The following is a 17,934-nucleotide window of genomic DNA, read 5'->3' as shown; positions in this document are numbered from 1 at the left end:
AGATTTTTTCGACAACTCCCGACTGGATTTGGAGTTCCAGGACACTGAGTCAACGTAATCCCTAGGTTTTCCTCTATATTAATCTTTCCCCCTCCCCATTGATGCACCCATCACAACCAGCTACAAGCCTTTCCTCTTCCTCATTGTTTTTCTTGGAAATTTTCTCACCTGTGCCTCAACCAAACCCCTTGCCGAAGTTGAGTTATCACTCTCCCACCAAACCCCTTGCCGGAGTTGAGTTATCACTCTCCCACCTCTCTAACGCTCCTTTTTGTCCCCACCGGCTAGTCATAGCCATTGCTACCATTGGATTACACTAGAAAAAGCCACCCTGTTCCATTTTCATGCTCTATGGTCGCACGATAGAACCTCCACTGCCGGCAAGCAAGCCAAGTTGCTATGAAGCTCACAACCCCTGTTCTAGGTTGTTCCCCTATTTTCTTGTTTTCTTTTTCCTCCTGCCGGCCATCCGCCCTCACTATCAACATGTCGTCGGTCTTCTAGCCACTGCTTACCACCACCATCACTGGATCATTATCCCTCCTACTTTCTTTTCCTCTATTCTAAGAAAGAATCAGAGAGGGTTTTCCCTTTGTTTTCTATCTATTTCTCCTTCCTCTTCTCTCTCCCTCTATAGGGTCCAGTGGACCCAACAAGAGGGCCCCATACTCTTTCTATGAAGACCCCATGTTGATTCCCATAGAGGGCCTTAGACCAGCACTGCTACAACCATTCAACGCGTCAACCTCCACCTTGGCCTCTATCAAGCATCCTTAAAGCCCATCATTAACAATGCTTGTCGTATCCCCTTTGAAGTGTTTGGATTCTTGCATTGTGATCAACTGGTGGAGTCACCAGGTCTAATTCGCATAGGCTACTGGACACCGTTATCCGACTAGCCATATTCTTCCTCTCTCATAATTTTTCCACTATTGACCATAATCACTTTATGACTTCTCCTAATTGTTGGTTTTGGTTATGAAGTGGAGCAATTGTCCGAACAAGAAGATGCTGAGCAAGAGAATTTACAATAGCTCTTAAATCGGGGAATAATCCAAATTTCTTAATTATTTATTTAGTCTTGAATTAAGTCGGATAGAGGAATTAGATTCAAGTGTAATTCATATATTAGATCTCTAGAAATAGGAAGCTAACAAAAACTTATTTATTTCTTATGTTAATGGTCAATTAAGGATGAGTTGGATTTATATTGATTAATTGGACTTGCTAAGTGTGGATTGGTAAATGTTGTTGTCTTTCCCCTCTATTTTTTCGGCATCATCTACCTATGTGTATATTTTAAGAAAAAGATATGAATATTTCAAAGGCTCTCAGATAGCTATGTATGAGCCCTAAAATTGAAAAAGAGGGACACCTAGAGCTAGCATCCATATGAACACAGGCCCGGCCAACGGGTACAAAGTTGGCATACAAAACATGATATTGTGTCAATTACAAACACAGGCCCTGTCACGGGTATAAAGTAACCTTAGCACGAATATCTGTGAACAATGCTTTAAACTATGATATGACTAAATAACAAAAAATGATTTATGATTTTCTTTGTACAATATACTTGGAACCATGCTTAAGAAATATTGATGATTTATGCATGATTGGCTTTATGTTTTGTTTTATCATACTGTACTATGAAATGCTTTATTTTTGTAATACCCGCTAGTTTCTTTAGATGATGTATTGTCATTGAAAAACTTATGATTGATCCAATAAGGTAGTATAAGGTTTACTTACTGAGCTATATAGCACACATCTATTTATTTTTCTTCTCTCTTTTTAGATGAAGAGGGACACTAGGAATGAAGGATGGTCCAAGCATATAGTTCGCGCTAGCAAGCTTGGCGATTTTGTAGCAAAATTTTAGTTCTCTAATTAATTATGAATTTGTAGTTGATGACTTTCTGAATTTTGAGGTTATGGATTTTTAGTATTTAAATTTGGATTTAGTCGCTCTAGACCAGCACTTATTTAATATTTAATGGATGATGGATTTGGATCATTTTGTTCTATTTTATTTATGATGGATTTGTGGGCTGATTACAATTGTTGGCTTCGTGTTATCATGGACTGTACCCCATGGTAGCATGGCAGTATTATATTCCAGATTTGTGGTGTGAAAGTTTCAAACCGAGGCATGAGGTTTTGGCACGGGAGCACGGAGGTACCAAATCTAAGCCACGAAGCAGGCAGGTAACTACACAGTCCAATTCAGTACGCCCCAAACTAGCCAATTCGTCATGGTTTGGCGAACGATAGTTAGAAGTTCTGATTCATTAAGTTGTAATCATAGTAGACCAATATATGGCTCAAATGTATAAAATTAAGAAAGAAGTGGATATTCACTATATGTTATAAAAGGAAAGAATTAAATTCATACTTTTCACATATGTGAAGACAAATTATAGACCATTGGATAATAAGAATAACATGATTTCTTGTCTTTTGCTCTAGAGAAAAAATTCTGTACACCAATTAAGCTTCCTTTGGATGTGTATTTAGCATAATATTCTTAACTGTTTATTGAATGCTTTATCTTTTATCTATCATTCTGCTCTTTCTTATTTGTCCTTTCTCCTTCATGGTTATCTAAAGCATAATATTGAGTTGATATCAATTCTACCACAAACTGCCATGTATATGTCGGTGTCAAGAGGACAGAGAAATAATATTATATTTGCCACTTGCTATTCTTCTCTTTCTTCTTTATTACTATGCAATTTTACTTTCTAGTAAGACAGAGATAAATTTAGAAAAGAATGTGTTTCAAAATTGATTCCACTATCAGGAATAACTGAAGAAATATGCATATCTAGTAACAGTTCTAACCAAATGAAAATGTAATGAGGAATATGGATATCATTATCTAGAGGAATAGAACATGGAAAGAGGGAAAAAACTCACCAAGTTGATAAAGTGGAATCATAGGTCATGCTGTCTGCACTGGAGCTTGAATGACATATTAGCTCTTTCTTTGAATCGGTACTATATCAACAATGGAACACATTCAGTAGTTAATCATCTTTGTTCATCAAAAAAATTCTATATTACGTATAAAAAACCTGCTGCTTTTCAAACATATTCAGCAAAACATAACTAGTTGAAGCTAAAAACTACTTGCTAATAGTTAAGTAATACTGACTATTTCACTTGCCACTTCTTCATATTATTTCTTGTTTTTGTTTCTGTCCTGTATCAACAACAGCAGTAGATAATTTGGACTTAGTAATATGATTTTTTTCTTGCAGTATGATATAAGAGTGGCATCAAGTTTCAGCTAATTGATGAAAACAACAGGAAAAGGAAAGGAAAAAGTCTTGATTGTGCAGGAAAAGTAAGAAAGAATGTTCTTCTCTCTTATTTGTATAATTAAATTTCTTACCGTCTCCAAAACAACATGCATGCACCATCATTGAACATGGAATTACCCTTAATTTTGTCAATATTTTAAAAATGAAAGATGGTAATCTTAGTTACATCATACCTCGAATTAGCTGTAGAATATGTACAGCCTTTTCCCGAGTTACGTGGAAGCAACTGAATAGATGTATTCTTCCTTGACTCCAAATTTTCAAGGCATTTCGGTGAAATAGAATCAAAATGAGTTTTTGGAAAGAATATACCTTCGAATTTCTTGCAAAAGAAGGAAAAATATGTCAATCATTGTAAATTAGTATGATCTAGTGTAAATGGAAAACAAGAGCACAAATATTAAAGAGACTAGTAAATAAATAAGATTGATTACAGAGATAAAATCTTGTGCCGTCATTAAGCTCATAATTTATGATAAATTATGTAAATAATTTTAAACAATACAATAATTTACATAGGAAAAGATAAAAAATTTGCATTAGTCTTCCTCCTAATTTCCAATGTCCAGAATAAAAATTTGAAGACAGGCAGAACTTTTCAGGCAAGCGTGAAAACGATCCCGTCACATTGGTAATCAAGGATCTTATCAAGGAGTTCTAATGATGGCCTTCGATAGTATGTGTCATATGGTCTGTACAATACTACTCTGAGATCCTTCTTTATTGTGTCTGCTTCTCTCCCTTAAGTCATTGGTCCAGCAGGAAGTTATAGTAGGATAATTACTCCAATCATTCAAACAGGGCCTAAATCAGAAGAGTATACAGCTAATGGTCTACCCTCATATCAGCTATTGAAACATTGTTTGGCATGAACATGTAAGGATGCTAAACCCACGTCTGCCAGGGATTGATTAAAAAAAAAAACAAGAAGAAAAGAAGAAAAAAGCCCACACATGTGATAATGACATGAAATTTAAGATATTTTTTCAGAAGAAATTCTGTTGCTGATGATTGTGATTAATTTAAGGTTAAAAAGGGAAAATATGTGGAGGTGCAAAGGCTAGGACCCAGTAGATGCCCTTTCCTTCTGTAACCCTCCTCCAAGGTAGCGAGGCATCAACATATAAAGAAAGGAGAATATAAACAAATGAATTGCTGGCTAGACCTCTAAGAACTACTCAATGGCATGCAAGGCATCCCCATTATGTAGACGAAAATGAGAAAGCTTGAGATCTGTGCATGGAAGAAAAAGTATAAGTTCTCTCCTTGCCATTCTTGGACGTACTCACAAGCAGCACATTCAAGGTTTCGCAGTGGCCTGGATGGAAGCTACATTTATTAAACAAAGCTAGGTTCAACTATTAGAGAGTTTATTGCATACTATACTTCACAAAATAGTAAAAAAAATTTACTATTTTCTTCTCCTAGTCCAGTCACTCACTTAAACAGGGAATAGTCGACTCCTATTAAAGGGTGGAATAGTTTAACCCAGCATACACCATTTAATCTAGATAATTTTGATCTTTTACTCTCAGAGCAAATTAGAGGAACTGATAGATCGTGATTTATACAGATAAGCAAGTAAAAAGCCACTTACAAAAGACTTTGGAACTAGAGTAAAGCTCAGTTAATTCATCCATATCTTCTATTTGGTTCTTCAGCTCATCAAGGAAGCAGAAACTATATCATGTATTTACTATTTGCTCACTTCATCAGCCATAGTTAAATGGATCCTATAGTGATGGTGATTGATGAAAAAATTCTCAGCAAGTTATCCATTTGGAATTGAAATGTGCAAGCAATGTAAGTTCAAAGGAGAATGGTAAACTTTGTGATAACTACTTATGGGCTATCCAATACATCCCTTGATGGTTGAAACACCAAAAAGAAGAGAAGACAGACAATGTGCCACCCCTGAACCAATTATGACCCTTAAATCGATATAACATACGCATTTGCACCCATCTTGTCAGGTATTAAAATAGTACAAGTTCATGTGATAAACAAATAGGCAGGGACTACACATTTTGTGATGAACTCTACAAAGATAAAAATCTATGCTAACACTGTTCAGTGCGTTCTTTGGCATATAGTATGCCAAACAAGCATAGAGAAACAAAAAATATATATAGAATCTGAAAAGAAGTTACCATGACAATTGTGCTACTAATGACCTCTTAATCAAATCACATTTCAGCATTCAGGCATTATCAGAGTTCACCTAAATAGAAAAATAATAATAGAGACTGTACCTTCTTCCCTATCTTATTCAGGTGTAGAGCATCAGTGATTGCATTGGCGATGGCCTCATCTTCATTTGCATTGAAGAAACATCCACGATCCCTTGCATCACAGACTAACTTCTCCCAGATAGATCCACTGTTAAGTAAGGTAGGTCCATTCCCCAGAATCCAAAGACAATATCTGCAGCATAAAAGAACAATATTCTAAGCAACAATGGCATGAGAAACTATGACAAAAATATATGTTGATTTAACAAGGTACCTTGCTCTGGTCAAAGCCACATTTGCTCGCTGAGGATTAGAAAGAAAACCAACAGAACCAGAGGCATTGGATCTCACAGTAGATAATATGATCACATCCTCCTCACTACCTTGAAACCCATCAACCGAACTGACTTTCACAGCAAAGTCTGAATTCTTCCAACAATCTTTTCCCAACATGTCTTGAATTGCAATAACTTGGGCAGTGTAAGGGCAAATGATCCCAACACTAAGTCTTTTCTTCATTCTACCACATGCTACATGGTAATTTGGAGTAGTTAGTATTCATAAAAGAGAGCTTGTTAGAAAAGAAAAATACTACTGCAGATCAATTAGCAAATTGTTGATAGAGAATCCTTTCTTTAAGGATATATATTTATGTAAGAATCTGTGAAAAACCTACAAGTTTCTAAAATGCATGATTTCATGATGCTAACTATCACACCCCAAATTCGGGACATAGCACGGCCATGGTACCGAGGGTACAGCCCACAATAATACAAAGCCAACAATCAAAATTAGCCTACAAATCCATCACAAATAAAGTATAGCAAAATGATCCAAATCCATCATCAATCAAATACATAAATAAATGCCGGTCCAATTCATCATCCATTAAATAAGTAAATAAGTACAGGTTTAGAGCGACAAAATCCAAATTTAAATACCAAAATCTATAACCTCAAAATTTAGAAAGTCATTAATTATTAATTCATAGTCAATTAAAATATTAAAATTCTTCTAAAAAATATTCAAGCTTGATAGCATGAACTCCAAGCTTGGACCATCCTTCGTTCCTAGTGACCTTATTCGTCTGGAAAGAAAAAAATAAAAAGAGAATATGGACTACATAGCTCGTAAGTAAACCTTTTACTATCTTACCGGATCAAGCATAAGTTTGTACATGCATCAACAAATCATTTAGAGAAAATAAATGCCGTTAAAAATAGAATATTTCATAATAACAGTATAATCTTAAATCAATCATGCTCTTGCATTTGCACAAATCATGAAAATTACATAAATATGGTTCCTAGTGCATAAACAAAATCATAAATCATGCTCACTTTATAAACTCATAAATTATTTATCATTTTTTCATATCATAATTCATAATAATTCTCTTAGACAAAATACTAGGATCACCTTATACCCGTGATAGGGCCGTAATCAATATCATGCCAACTACTATAACCCGATGGCGAGGTTGTATGCCAAGTTACTATAACTCACTGGCGAGGGTCGTATGCCAAGCTATTGTAACCCACTGATAAGGACCGTATGCCAAGCTACTTTAACCTGCTGGCAAGGTCCGTATGCCAAGCTACCGTAACCAGCTGGTGAGGGCCCTATGCCAACTACTGTAACCCGTTGGTAAGAGTTGTACATAGCTATCTAAGAACCCATTGTTATATTTTCTTAAATCATATTTTCTCAAGTCATATTTTCTTAAATCATACTTTCTTATATCATATATGAGTAAATCGCTAAAAAGCTATAAAGAGATCATAGTCCATAATTAAACATTCAATAGTAGAACATTCATGAAATTATTTTTTCATAACAAAAATAAAAATTTTCATAATTTAGAGTCCATAATTCTTTAATTCGTAAAGAAGTCATTAGCATTAGAATATTCATGGAACAAATCTTTAACAACAAATTATGATTTTCATAATGTCATATGCTTGATCCTTAATTTTAAAAAAATGAGATATCATCAATATTTAACATTATTTTCATATTTTCATATAAATCATAAACATGAAAAATATGTGAAAATTTGAAAACTAATAAGGAATATCAGGATTCCTTACATCTTCCACCTTAGACTTTCAAACTTCGCTAGGCAAACCTACTAAACCTATATATGACATCAACGACAAAATTAATTCCTATTCAATGACTTGAATAGAATTAAAATACAAGAACAAGGACGATTGGACGGAAGATGGTGTTCGGCGGCTTTAGATGGATCGGATCTAATCAACTGGAACAATGAATCATGAAACACGGACTAGATCAAGATCAAGCTTGTTCAACAAGGTTCATCAATGGTAGGGTATAGAGACACTCAATAGGATCGGGGTTATCGGTCCGGAAGGCTGCTCGAGCACCCGGACAATTCAGGGCCTCTTTTTGGGGGTCAACTCAAGTCCGTCGAAAAATCGATGGGACCCTGTGCTGGAATTCATAGGTCTGTTTAGAGAGAGAAACAAGGAAAAGAGAGAAGAAGAGAGAGAAACTAGAGAGAGGAAAAAGAGGTTGAAATTATCAAAGGTCGTCCCAGAGGACATGGCCGGCGGTTAGAGGTGGTGGACAACCGACGGCAGTGGCCGGCTGGCGAAAAACCCAAGAAAAAGGGACCAAAAAAATAGGGGACCAGGGGGTTTCTCCGCTTTTTGGTCGTTGGCCGATCACCGGCGACCATGGCTCTGTTGGAAAGGGTTGTAGGAAGGTCGGGGCATTCGTTTGGAGCTCTAGCACGAAGAGGTGGCAACATTGGTGGCCAAAAAAGGCAAGAGAAATTTGACCAAAAAATAGAACGGAGTTTTCTAATCAACTTTTCGGCTGATTCCTTAGCCGGCGATGATGGTTTAGGACCATAAAAGGAAGAGAGGATAAAGAGGAGGAAGACCGAATCCTTACCTTGGCTCCTGTGGCGTCGGCGACCTCATTTTCCGGCGAGCACGACGACAGTTTATCGCGATTTCGAAGGGAGGAAAGATGGAGAAAGAGAGTCGTTGCTCTGTAGTGGAGAGTCGTAGAGGGGAGGGGCTTCCGTTTTATAGAGAAGACCTAGGGTTCCGACAGCCCTAAGTCTCCGATTTGAGCTCAGTGTCGCCAATGCTCACAGAGGGAAAGGAGACTCCCATCGGCAGTCTGCTATTGCTCGTCACATGCAAAGCACGCGCAGGAATAGTGATGGACCTAACCTAGTCGGGCCGGTCAAGTGGACTGGGCCCTGGACAGGCTTTCACACTAAGAACAACCCGTGTCAACCAGTTCTCCACTCTTTAGTCAACTTCAAGAGAAATAAAGAGCCTAAGTTCATAACATGTAGGCGATTCTCTGCTCTTTAGTCAACTTCAAGAGAGAAAACAACAAATTTCAATTGCACAATTAGTGTTGGTGTGAAGATCTTGGAAAATTTTGTGGATCTATGGTCTCATAGTGTTATATTTTACTTAGAAGTTTCAATAAATAATTTTGTCCAGAAAAAGCCAGCACCTTAAGGACAGCTTAAGTTGCCCCTAGTTGATTGGGGAAGGGGGGGTGTGGGGAGAGAGAGAGAGAGAGAAGGTGTACACAATGCTTATTTTGCTGTAAGAAGAAGTTTATGGTCAGTCTGGTGGTTAAAGCCCATATGGAGTTGAGATTGTATTTGCTACAAATAAAAAACAAATCAAAATTAGTATACGAAAGAGATGAATACGAGTTTTTTTCTTTTTGTTGTAAACATGAGAGCAAGTTTTTCAATATCTAGGGAATTGGCAGATTCTATGCCCAATTTATAGTTGAACTGAGAGTGATTAAGGGACAGAAATACCATCTGGACTAGTTTACAGTAGCGAACAGTCATGACACTGAAATTTCTTTCACTTGTAAGATGTGTTGTAGTCTTGAAAGCCCAGATTGTAGTTCAAACAAAACAACAGAGAGAAGCATATGATATCATGTGAGAATAAACAAAGCATATAACATTGTTAATAATGGATTCAATTGTAAAATGAGGTTTATGACTTGTAATGGCCTTCATATATTGCAGTCAGAAAATTAGATTAAAACCTGTTTCTTCCAGTTTTTGTGCATTTATTTTTCCCTACAAATAATTGAAATGCTTCTGGAGATTGTTACTGGAGATAGCATTTACACTGGAATTCATTCATTCCTTACTTCTATTTTCACTTTTTTTTTGTAGAGCAATAAATCTTTGATTCTAAAATCTCTAAAGGATTTAGAAAAAACCGAAAAAACAAATTTTCAGCCTAATTCAGTTTTCTTCAATTTTTGTTAAAAAAAAACAGAAAACAGAAGCAATAACAAGCAGGCCCCGAGTTCCTTAATATTGTTTGCCCACAAGAAAAGGAGATTTCGATGTGATTATGGTAAATTAACAATTGGCTTTTGTGTACTGCAAAAGGAGTCCCTGATGTGACTACAGTAGATATTTTGTTTCGTCATTGCTCATAGCTAGAAAGACCTGACAAGGTTTTAGGAATGAAGTTTGTTGATAGACTAGCTAGTATCTCAATGAACGTCCACAAGTCATGTTTCATCTATCAAGTTGAACAAGATCCATGATTTTAACAATTGATATTAGATATGAATAAAAATATTAAGAAATGATTCACTATCAAACATTCTATTTTGCAAAATAACTCAATAATACAATGAACGTACCCTGACGGAGTTTCCCCAATATTTGCAAGGTAACAGCTACCTCAATCATATTTTTCCTGCTATGTCCAAGATCATCACTTATCTCCTTTCCAAATTCAATATTTAGAAAAGAATAGGGACCATACATGCGTCCAGAAAGATATATTCGTGAATGGTTGTTATGAATGACATTTGGAGCATCCAAAATTTTGTTGTCATAAAAGTTGGAATTAGGAAAAATACTTATGGAGGGATGCATCCTATACTGCATGTTAAGAAGGTGTTTCTTGTGTCCCAATGAACTCAACCTCTCAAATAGACTCCTTCCAAACAGTGCATTCTCAGCAACCTAAGGAAAAGAAATACAGACATAAACTTCTTGAAACATGGAAAACATTATGGTGAAGGGTCAGAAGTTGCAGAAATGTCATAGAATATCTTCAAGAGAGGGAAACAAATATAGGATAATGAATATTTTGTGTGGCTTATGTATAATAAATGTAACGCTGTTCTTTAGTAAACCAGACAATAAAAATAGTTTGAAATAAGAAGGGAATCTGTTGCCTATTAAATGAGGATAGAGGACCTGACCTTGCTTTTTACTGTTGCAGACAATTGACACTCATCACCAATAAGAACAGCATGCCTTATGCCACAGAGTTGTAAGGGAATCAACGATTCACACTCCTTCAACTGGGCAGCCTCATCAATAACTAGCACCTCCAATGGTTTTTTCATCCTCACGTTGTACAATTTGGATGAACTAGAAGTTGTACAGAAAATAATGCAAGCACTTCGCAAACAGAAATCTGTAATGACAGCTTTGGATGAGGTTATGGGAAGATTAAGTGATTCTTCAAGAGTTTTTAAGATTCCACAGCAGTCAGCTCTAGTTTTCCGAAGCCTTGATGTTGTACTGGAATCATTTTTCCCAGAACTAAGCATACCATGAGATACAGATGCTATACCTTTTTCTTCATCAGTAGAAGCAAAGATCTCTTCAAGACTATTGCCAACATATTTCTTGTGGAGAAGTCCTCTGAAAATTTCGATCAATTCAAGAACCATATTCATGTTTGTCGTGTTTGCTTCTGAAATGGAAGTGCTTGGCAGATGCAGATGTAATGTCTTTAAACATTTAGTTAATTCTTTCGAAAAAGTAGCAAACTTTCGTCTAGCAAAATCCTGAAAAGTTATCTCAACAGTATCCTCTTTACTTTCCAAATATGACCGGTACCAAGTAAAACCATCCTTGAGAAAACTTGTCATTGTATTCAGACAATGCTTCCAACCAGTATTTGGTGCAAAACACTCTAAAAGCCTATGCGCACGAAAGTCCAAAAATACGTCTTGAAGAATGCCATCTACACTCATCCGATCTTGATTTCCATACAATATAATATCTCCCAAGGTGCCATCCGACGAGTGCTCTTTAACCAATCTTAAAAGACGCAAGGCAATTTCCTTGATAGCAATATTTGTAGGTGCACATGCAAGTGTTCTGCATTTCATTTCTTTCAGAATCCATAGCAAGGCACTAATTGTTTTAGTTTTCCCCGTGCCAGGTGGCCCCCAAATAAGGTTAATGGAATTATTATTCTGACATTCTCTTGCTGAAATACAAGATAATATTGCATTAGTTTGCGATTTGTTGAGCTTCAATGCAGACAAATTGTTCTGTATGTTTCTGTCATGGATGTATCTGGATGCTTCAGACAAAGAGATATCATCACATCTGGTAGCCTGTCAGCAAAAAGAACATCAAACAATGTAAAGAATATGTAACAGCTGAACCGCTCTTATATGCTTCATCAGTTACTGCAGTCCCATTAATGGCTATGCCTAATGCAAGAAAGCAAGCAAATGTCATCAGAACAGGCCATATTGAGAGAAAACACAACAAGATTTTGTATTAATATCCGAAAGCTGATAGATGATTCTCATGATTGTTTTCATTGCCATCAGTGGATACTGTTTTTTTCCCTGGCACAACAGTCTTCAAAAGAAATATTTAAGCCACACAAGCATCTGATGGCCAATAAAAACATAAAAATACAATAAAGTAACCAAAAAATAAACAAGCTATAACATTGATAACATGTTCATACCGATGGATCAAAATTGAAAATCTTCTTGACAAGGTTCAGATTTCAAAGAACAGACAACTTAAAGTCCAGTGCCTTCCAAATATGACGGTATGTTGTGATGTTTAACAAGTAAACAGCACAAAATGGACTTCTTTTCTCGTTCTGTTTTCTATATTCTGAAACTTCTATGCTGCTTGATGCTCTAATTACAAACGTATTAGGTGGTAGGTCATCGTATTTTCCACCCCTAATAATTAAGGCAATACGATATGATTTCCCATTTCCAGTAAGATCAGAAACGTGAACAGGTCTCCTATCTGACAAGACAAATATATCACCCTTGTTTGGAATGTAGTTTCTATTGACACCAGGAGATGGAACATTTGCAGGAGCATCACCAACGATAATCTGATATGTACATTGCTTATGTCTCTTAGTACTGTCAAGTGACAATATTTTGACAGAAGGTACTTGGGATAAAGCTTCCAAGCTAGAATACATGTCGGCACGTATTTCTTCAATCAAAGGAAAAGTGTATGAACTCAAGTAGTTCTTCAAAGAAGTGAATGTACTGGGTATCTTCACCACCTGTATATATCCACAAGTAGCAGAACTCAGAAGAGTAACTAGACAACATATATAAAAATTTTAACAGTATTAAAGATTGCTATTAAAATTTTTAACAGTACATTGTACATGTTTCACATCCTTGATTGTCTGTAACAACATTGATTTTATGCGAATCACCTATTTGAATGAATAAGTTATGGAAGGAAATTGTACACAGTAATGGAACTTCAAAAAAAAGATATAGAGAAACAATTCCAAATAAAATCCTACAACATAATCAAATCTTAGATAAAAGAAAACGTATCATAATATTCAATTTATGTGAAAATCAGCATCAGAAGAGATTAGGTCTAATTACGTACATTACTAAGAATAGTTTTTGTTTATACTTTTCCATTAAAACAACCATCCAGTAGGGATTAGTGTAATATTAAGAATAATTTCAGTTAACCATCACTTGATTTCTGTACAGTGGACTTCTATGAAACATGTTAACTTGGAAGTTACTTCCAGAAAGCAATCATACTTCTGGTGCACTGCAATTCTGCTCATCAATTAAATTTTTCAAAATTTGGCTTGAAATTAAGAGCATTCTTACATTGAAGTGTTTATATACTCGTGCACTTGGGTTCTAGTGCAGTTGATAGAAAGGCTTGATGTACCATCAGAATAATTAATTCAAGTATTTTTGTATTTTTCAAAATAACAGGCCCAAAATCAAAAATAAACTGCCTACATCATATTGCAGACAAATGAAAAGTACCACAAGATGCTTTGAAATTAAACTTGAAAAGAAATTCGTCGATGGCAATGATGTGGTTCTTCCACTGTTAAGGCAAGCAGCTGAGAGTATTAGATAAGAGCACAAAAGGGCTCTCTAATCTCATATGTTACTACAAATACAATTTGGATACTGATGCAGATACACCCCAAAAATAAAACCACCACTGTTGTAGAATAGGCACATTGTTGTCATACATAATACTCGATTACTGTCACTATAACATTATATGCTGAAAACCAAGGAAACACCTACACTAGCTATTTTTTGATGTAAAAGTTTGATGAAAGTTTTGTGCCATCACCTGTATTATCCTTATAACATGTCCATTAGAAAATGTCTTGGCAATTCTATGGAAGCTTCAAGGAAAAGAAAGTACCAGATTGCAAACATATCTTGTTAAATCTAGGAAAACTGACAAGTTGAGGATACACCACAGAATGAAGAAATAACTAAACAAAGAAGAAAAGACATACCAGAATGTACTTTCAGGCATATAATGCCACCCCCTCGCGCCCCAAAAAAACAAAAGAAGAAGAAGAAGAAGAAGACATACACTCCTATGCATGGAAATAAAAAAAAATGAATTCCGAATTTCATAATAGGCAAAACAAAGAGATTTTCTGGGGTAAAAAAGAAAAATTGAAAACATTAAATTGTTAGCAATTTGTGGAAAAGGCCAAGTCATGGGGTGCATAAAAAGTTAGACTATAGTAAATTAATGAGTTTGTAAAAAGACTTTAGTAATATTACTAATAGACCATGACTCTATATGTAAGTATAATTGAGTGTGAACCATCCCAGCTTTGGCAACTTTGCATGAGACAAAATTTTGCTCGACAGCATTCCAAGCTATGAGAAATAAATAAACTTACAAATATGATAGAACAATCACCCATAAAATCATCAATGATTTGTGTGGAGTGATTGAGTAAACCCCTAATTGATTTTGATGAGCTCAAAGCATTTGAGTATGTTTTATGTTGTTCTAATGAATTCAATCTAGTGTTTCAGGTAAATCTTTGTGAATTTCTGTCTAAGTACCTCGGGTTTTGGTTCAAGATATTTTGGTTAAGTATTGAACTCTATTTGAACCAAAGTCTGAATCACGAGTCGACTCCTGAACCTTGCGAGTCGACTCCTGCACACTTTGAGTTTCTGGCACAAGCTCGAGTCGACTCCGGGACTCTCCGAGTCGACTCCGACTGAGAACAGACAGAAAGACAGAACGATGATTTTTGGACCCTGTTAACGAGTCGACTCCAAAAGGTTGCGAGTCGACTCCGATGCTTGGCGAGTCGACTCCAGATGGTCCCGAGTCGACTCCAAAGGGTAACAGACAGAAAGACAGAACAATGAATTTTAGACCCTATTACCGAGTCGACTTCAGAAAGTTGCGAGTCGACTCCGATGCTTGGCGAGTCGACTCCCAGTTTGTCCGAGTCGACTCCCAGAGGAAAGCAGCCTGAAAGGCAGAGACTCAGTTTCGGAGACCCTGTGAACGAGTCGACTCCAAGTGTTTCAGAGTCGACCCCCAAGTTAGCCGAGTCGACTCCAACAAGGCCCGAGTCGACTCCGAGGCAGATCAGTTCAAAAGACAGAGAATCAGTTTTTGCGGTCTCTGAGAACGAGACGTCTCCTGAAGATCTCGAGTCGCCTCTCAAGTCAGCCGAGTCGACTCCAAGTAAACCCGAGTCGACTCGAGGAAGAAAAACAGAAAGTTGGATTTCTGAAATCCTGAGAACGAGCCGACCCCTAAGTGTCCGAGTCGTCTCCAGCTATTGGCGAGTCGACTCCAGTTTGGTCCGAGTCGACTCCAGGACGAGGCATGCACTTTAATTCAAATCTGGAACAGCGGGCGAGTCGTCTCCAGTAAAGCGCGAGTCGACTCCAGTAACAGCCGAGTCGACTCCAGATCGCACGAGTCGACTCCGATCCCAACGGATACATTGTCAAGATGTGCAGACGGAACAGAACGGCTCCAAATCACTCTCTAACGGCTAGTTTTCGAAAGGAACCATTTAAATAGCCTGAGTGAACAGTAGTAGACAACAAGAAAGCTAATCCATTTGAGCATTAAAGCATTTCAACCACCAAGAGCTTCAAAAGAGTGAATCCAAGAAAAAGAAAGAAGAAGTGCATTTAACTCAACCAAAAAGTGCTTCCTTTGCATTCAAGGCTCTACTACTGTCCTCCATCCTTCGGCACATTCAAGAGGAGACTCAGAAATCGAGAAGCCCCCACTTCTTCATCTAAAATCTGTTTGAGGGCTTCTAACTCAACTTTGTTTATATTGTCTCACACTTGCTTTTTAGAAGCTTTCTTGAGAACTTTTAAACTCTTGTTTTTCCTACTTGATTCAATCAGGGGATTGAATCAAGGATTGTAAGGTTTGTTGGTGAGCCAAAGATAAAACCAACGGTGTAAGGTTGTGATTGGTGAACCAGAAAAAACCAACTGGGTTTGATTGAACCCGGGAAAACAATCGAGTGGTTATAGTCGGTGAGCCTGTCAAAACCGACCGAGTTCGTTGTTACCTCGTGAAAACAACAAGTTAGGTTGTGAGCTTGTAAAACAACCGGCTGTAATCCTAGGGATTATAGTGAACTCCCAAGTGCGGCTTGGGGAGTGGACGTAGGAGTGAGAGTTGGCTCCGAACCACTATAAATCTTTCTGTGTTTGTATTGCATCTTGTCTCTCTCACTCTCTTTACTCATTGCATCTAGTGATCTAACTAATTCTCTGAGAATATATTTAGTTAATCACTAACCTTATTTTTAATTGATCAATATTTAATTAAAACCCCATTCACCCCCCCCCCCCCCCCTCTTGGGTTGTCTCCTTGGGCAACAATTTGCTAAGCCAACATGAATGAGAAAATAGATAGATAGATAGATAGATATGATATAACTTGAAACGAGCTAATGGTTCATAGGATAACTGTCGTAGAAAAGTAAGAAGGAATGTGGAAAAGCAGGCTTTAGGCAAGAGCACATTATTGAGATCATCTCTAAAGGTAAATCTGCAATAATAATCAAATGGGAGTAAATTAATTGGTTTTGCTGGAAGAAGGGGCTGGAACAGAGGAATTCCATCTCCTCTTGACCCTTCATTTCAGCTTCAAACGTTCTTCAGTCTATTAAAAATAGCATTTAACAAAGATTTGGGTCATGTAATTCCTTCAAAGCAGGTATGAAATTCTAAGTATGAGAATGACATGCCATTATCTTGCAGATGATTTAAGCCCATTAATCTAACTTGAAGTTGGTTGCATCTTTTATTTGTTTCCAGTTTTCACAAAATAGTTCGAACTTTGAAGTCAACACGCAAGTCAATGAATTATAAAATCCACAACCTTATGATCGCTTGTTAACTTCAAACAAAATCCCATTCTCAGATAACTTTGCCACTGGTTCCCGATTGATAGCTTCAACAAATGTCCAGTAGATGGCATTTTCGACAAATATTTATATATATATACACTCCTTAATTACATTTACATTGTCATGGTTCTTAATATACAAGTGAAATGGCATTTCTGTGCTTAGTGTTAAGCATGAAAAGAGTAACGAGGAATACATGAGAATAGATTATTCCCCCTGAAAACTAACCATTGTGACTCCAGCAGCGCTAGTAAACCAGCTGGGATCGAAACAGAACTGGACCGGAAGCAGCTCAGAAATGGAAGGGAGGGTCATATTATGAGTGGAACGGGAGATGTTGTTCGATATTTATTTTATAGAGGAAGTTACACCAAAGGAAACATATAAAACAAGATTAATCACAGACTCATAACAATAATATAATTCTAGAGTCATAAAATAAAAGAACAAAATACGTGAGAGAGACCTCGTCTTTGAAGAGATCTTGGTTGAAGACGTCTTCGAGAGACCAAGAGAAGATTAGTTTCGCAAGATCTCCTTCCCGTTTCTCACCCTTCGCCATGCCTTCCCCTTCTACTACCAACTCCTCTTTAAGTTATGGCGATAACAATGGGGTGTGGTTATTATATATTCTGAGGATCGTGGTATATATCTTTCGCACGAAAGGAAACGGATTCCCTCGAGCCCGGGGACCGTTGGATTATTCACTAATCGCTTTCAGATCTGTGCAGTGGATGATCCAACGGTCTCGGAGCTCCAGGGAAGGATTATCTTTCTTTGGCGCGAAGGATACAACCATGATCTGGTAGTGTGAACGGACGCTTGTGCGCAATGGGAATTATAGAAGCTTATGTGCGACGGCTGGAAAATTGGACCACAAGTCGGAAAAAGAATAGCCGG

At 37.1% G+C, this 17,934-nt stretch overlaps 2 protein-coding genes across 3 annotated transcripts in view; both read right to left on the bottom strand.

Moving 5' to 3' along the window:
• LOC103708036 (uncharacterized ATP-dependent helicase C29A10.10c-like) overlaps positions 1-12,083 on the bottom strand; it is a 58,908-nt gene extending 46,825 nt beyond the window's left edge. The window contains exons 1-8 of the mRNA XM_039118600.1: positions 12,000-12,083; positions 10,805-11,956; positions 10,235-10,562; positions 5,832-6,087; positions 5,579-5,750; positions 3,500-3,648; positions 3,158-3,205; positions 2,920-3,000 (exon numbers count right to left, since the gene is read on the bottom strand). Of these exons, the coding sequence (XP_038974528.1) occupies positions 2,920-3,000; positions 3,158-3,205; positions 3,500-3,648; positions 5,579-5,750; positions 5,832-6,087; positions 10,235-10,562; positions 10,805-11,956; positions 12,000-12,083 (2,270 nt within the window). The remainder of the gene's footprint in view (positions 1-2,919; positions 3,001-3,157; positions 3,206-3,499; positions 3,649-5,578; positions 5,751-5,831; positions 6,088-10,234; positions 10,563-10,804; positions 11,957-11,999) is intronic.
• On the bottom strand, positions 11,829-17,878 carry LOC120103947. 2 transcript variants are annotated; one of them, XM_017843041.3, is made up of 3 exons: positions 17,501-17,878; positions 12,322-12,888; positions 11,829-11,956 (listed from the first exon to the last, which is right to left on the bottom strand). In XM_017843041.3, exons 1-2 carry the CDS (start codon positions 17,594-17,596, stop codon positions 12,364-12,366), a joined length of 621 nt encoding a protein of 206 aa, XP_017698530.2. In that variant the 5' UTR covers positions 17,597-17,878; the 3' UTR covers positions 11,829-11,956; positions 12,322-12,363. The 2 variants fall into 2 exon arrangements, with proteins under 2 accessions (XP_017698530.2, XP_017698529.2); XM_017843040.3 differs by lacking the exon at positions 17,501-17,878 and adding an exon at positions 17,263-17,482.
• Between the last annotated feature and the right edge of the window lie 56 nt (positions 17,879-17,934).

The sequence above is a fragment of the Phoenix dactylifera genome, unplaced genomic scaffold, assembly GCF_009389715.1.
Source record: "Phoenix dactylifera cultivar Barhee BC4 unplaced genomic scaffold, palm_55x_up_171113_PBpolish2nd_filt_p 000382F, whole genome shotgun sequence".
Classification (NCBI taxonomy): Eukaryota; Viridiplantae; Streptophyta; class Magnoliopsida; order Arecales; family Arecaceae; genus Phoenix; species Phoenix dactylifera.
The sequence above is the reverse complement of the archived record's forward strand: the minus strand, read 5'-3'. Positions and strand labels throughout refer to the sequence as shown.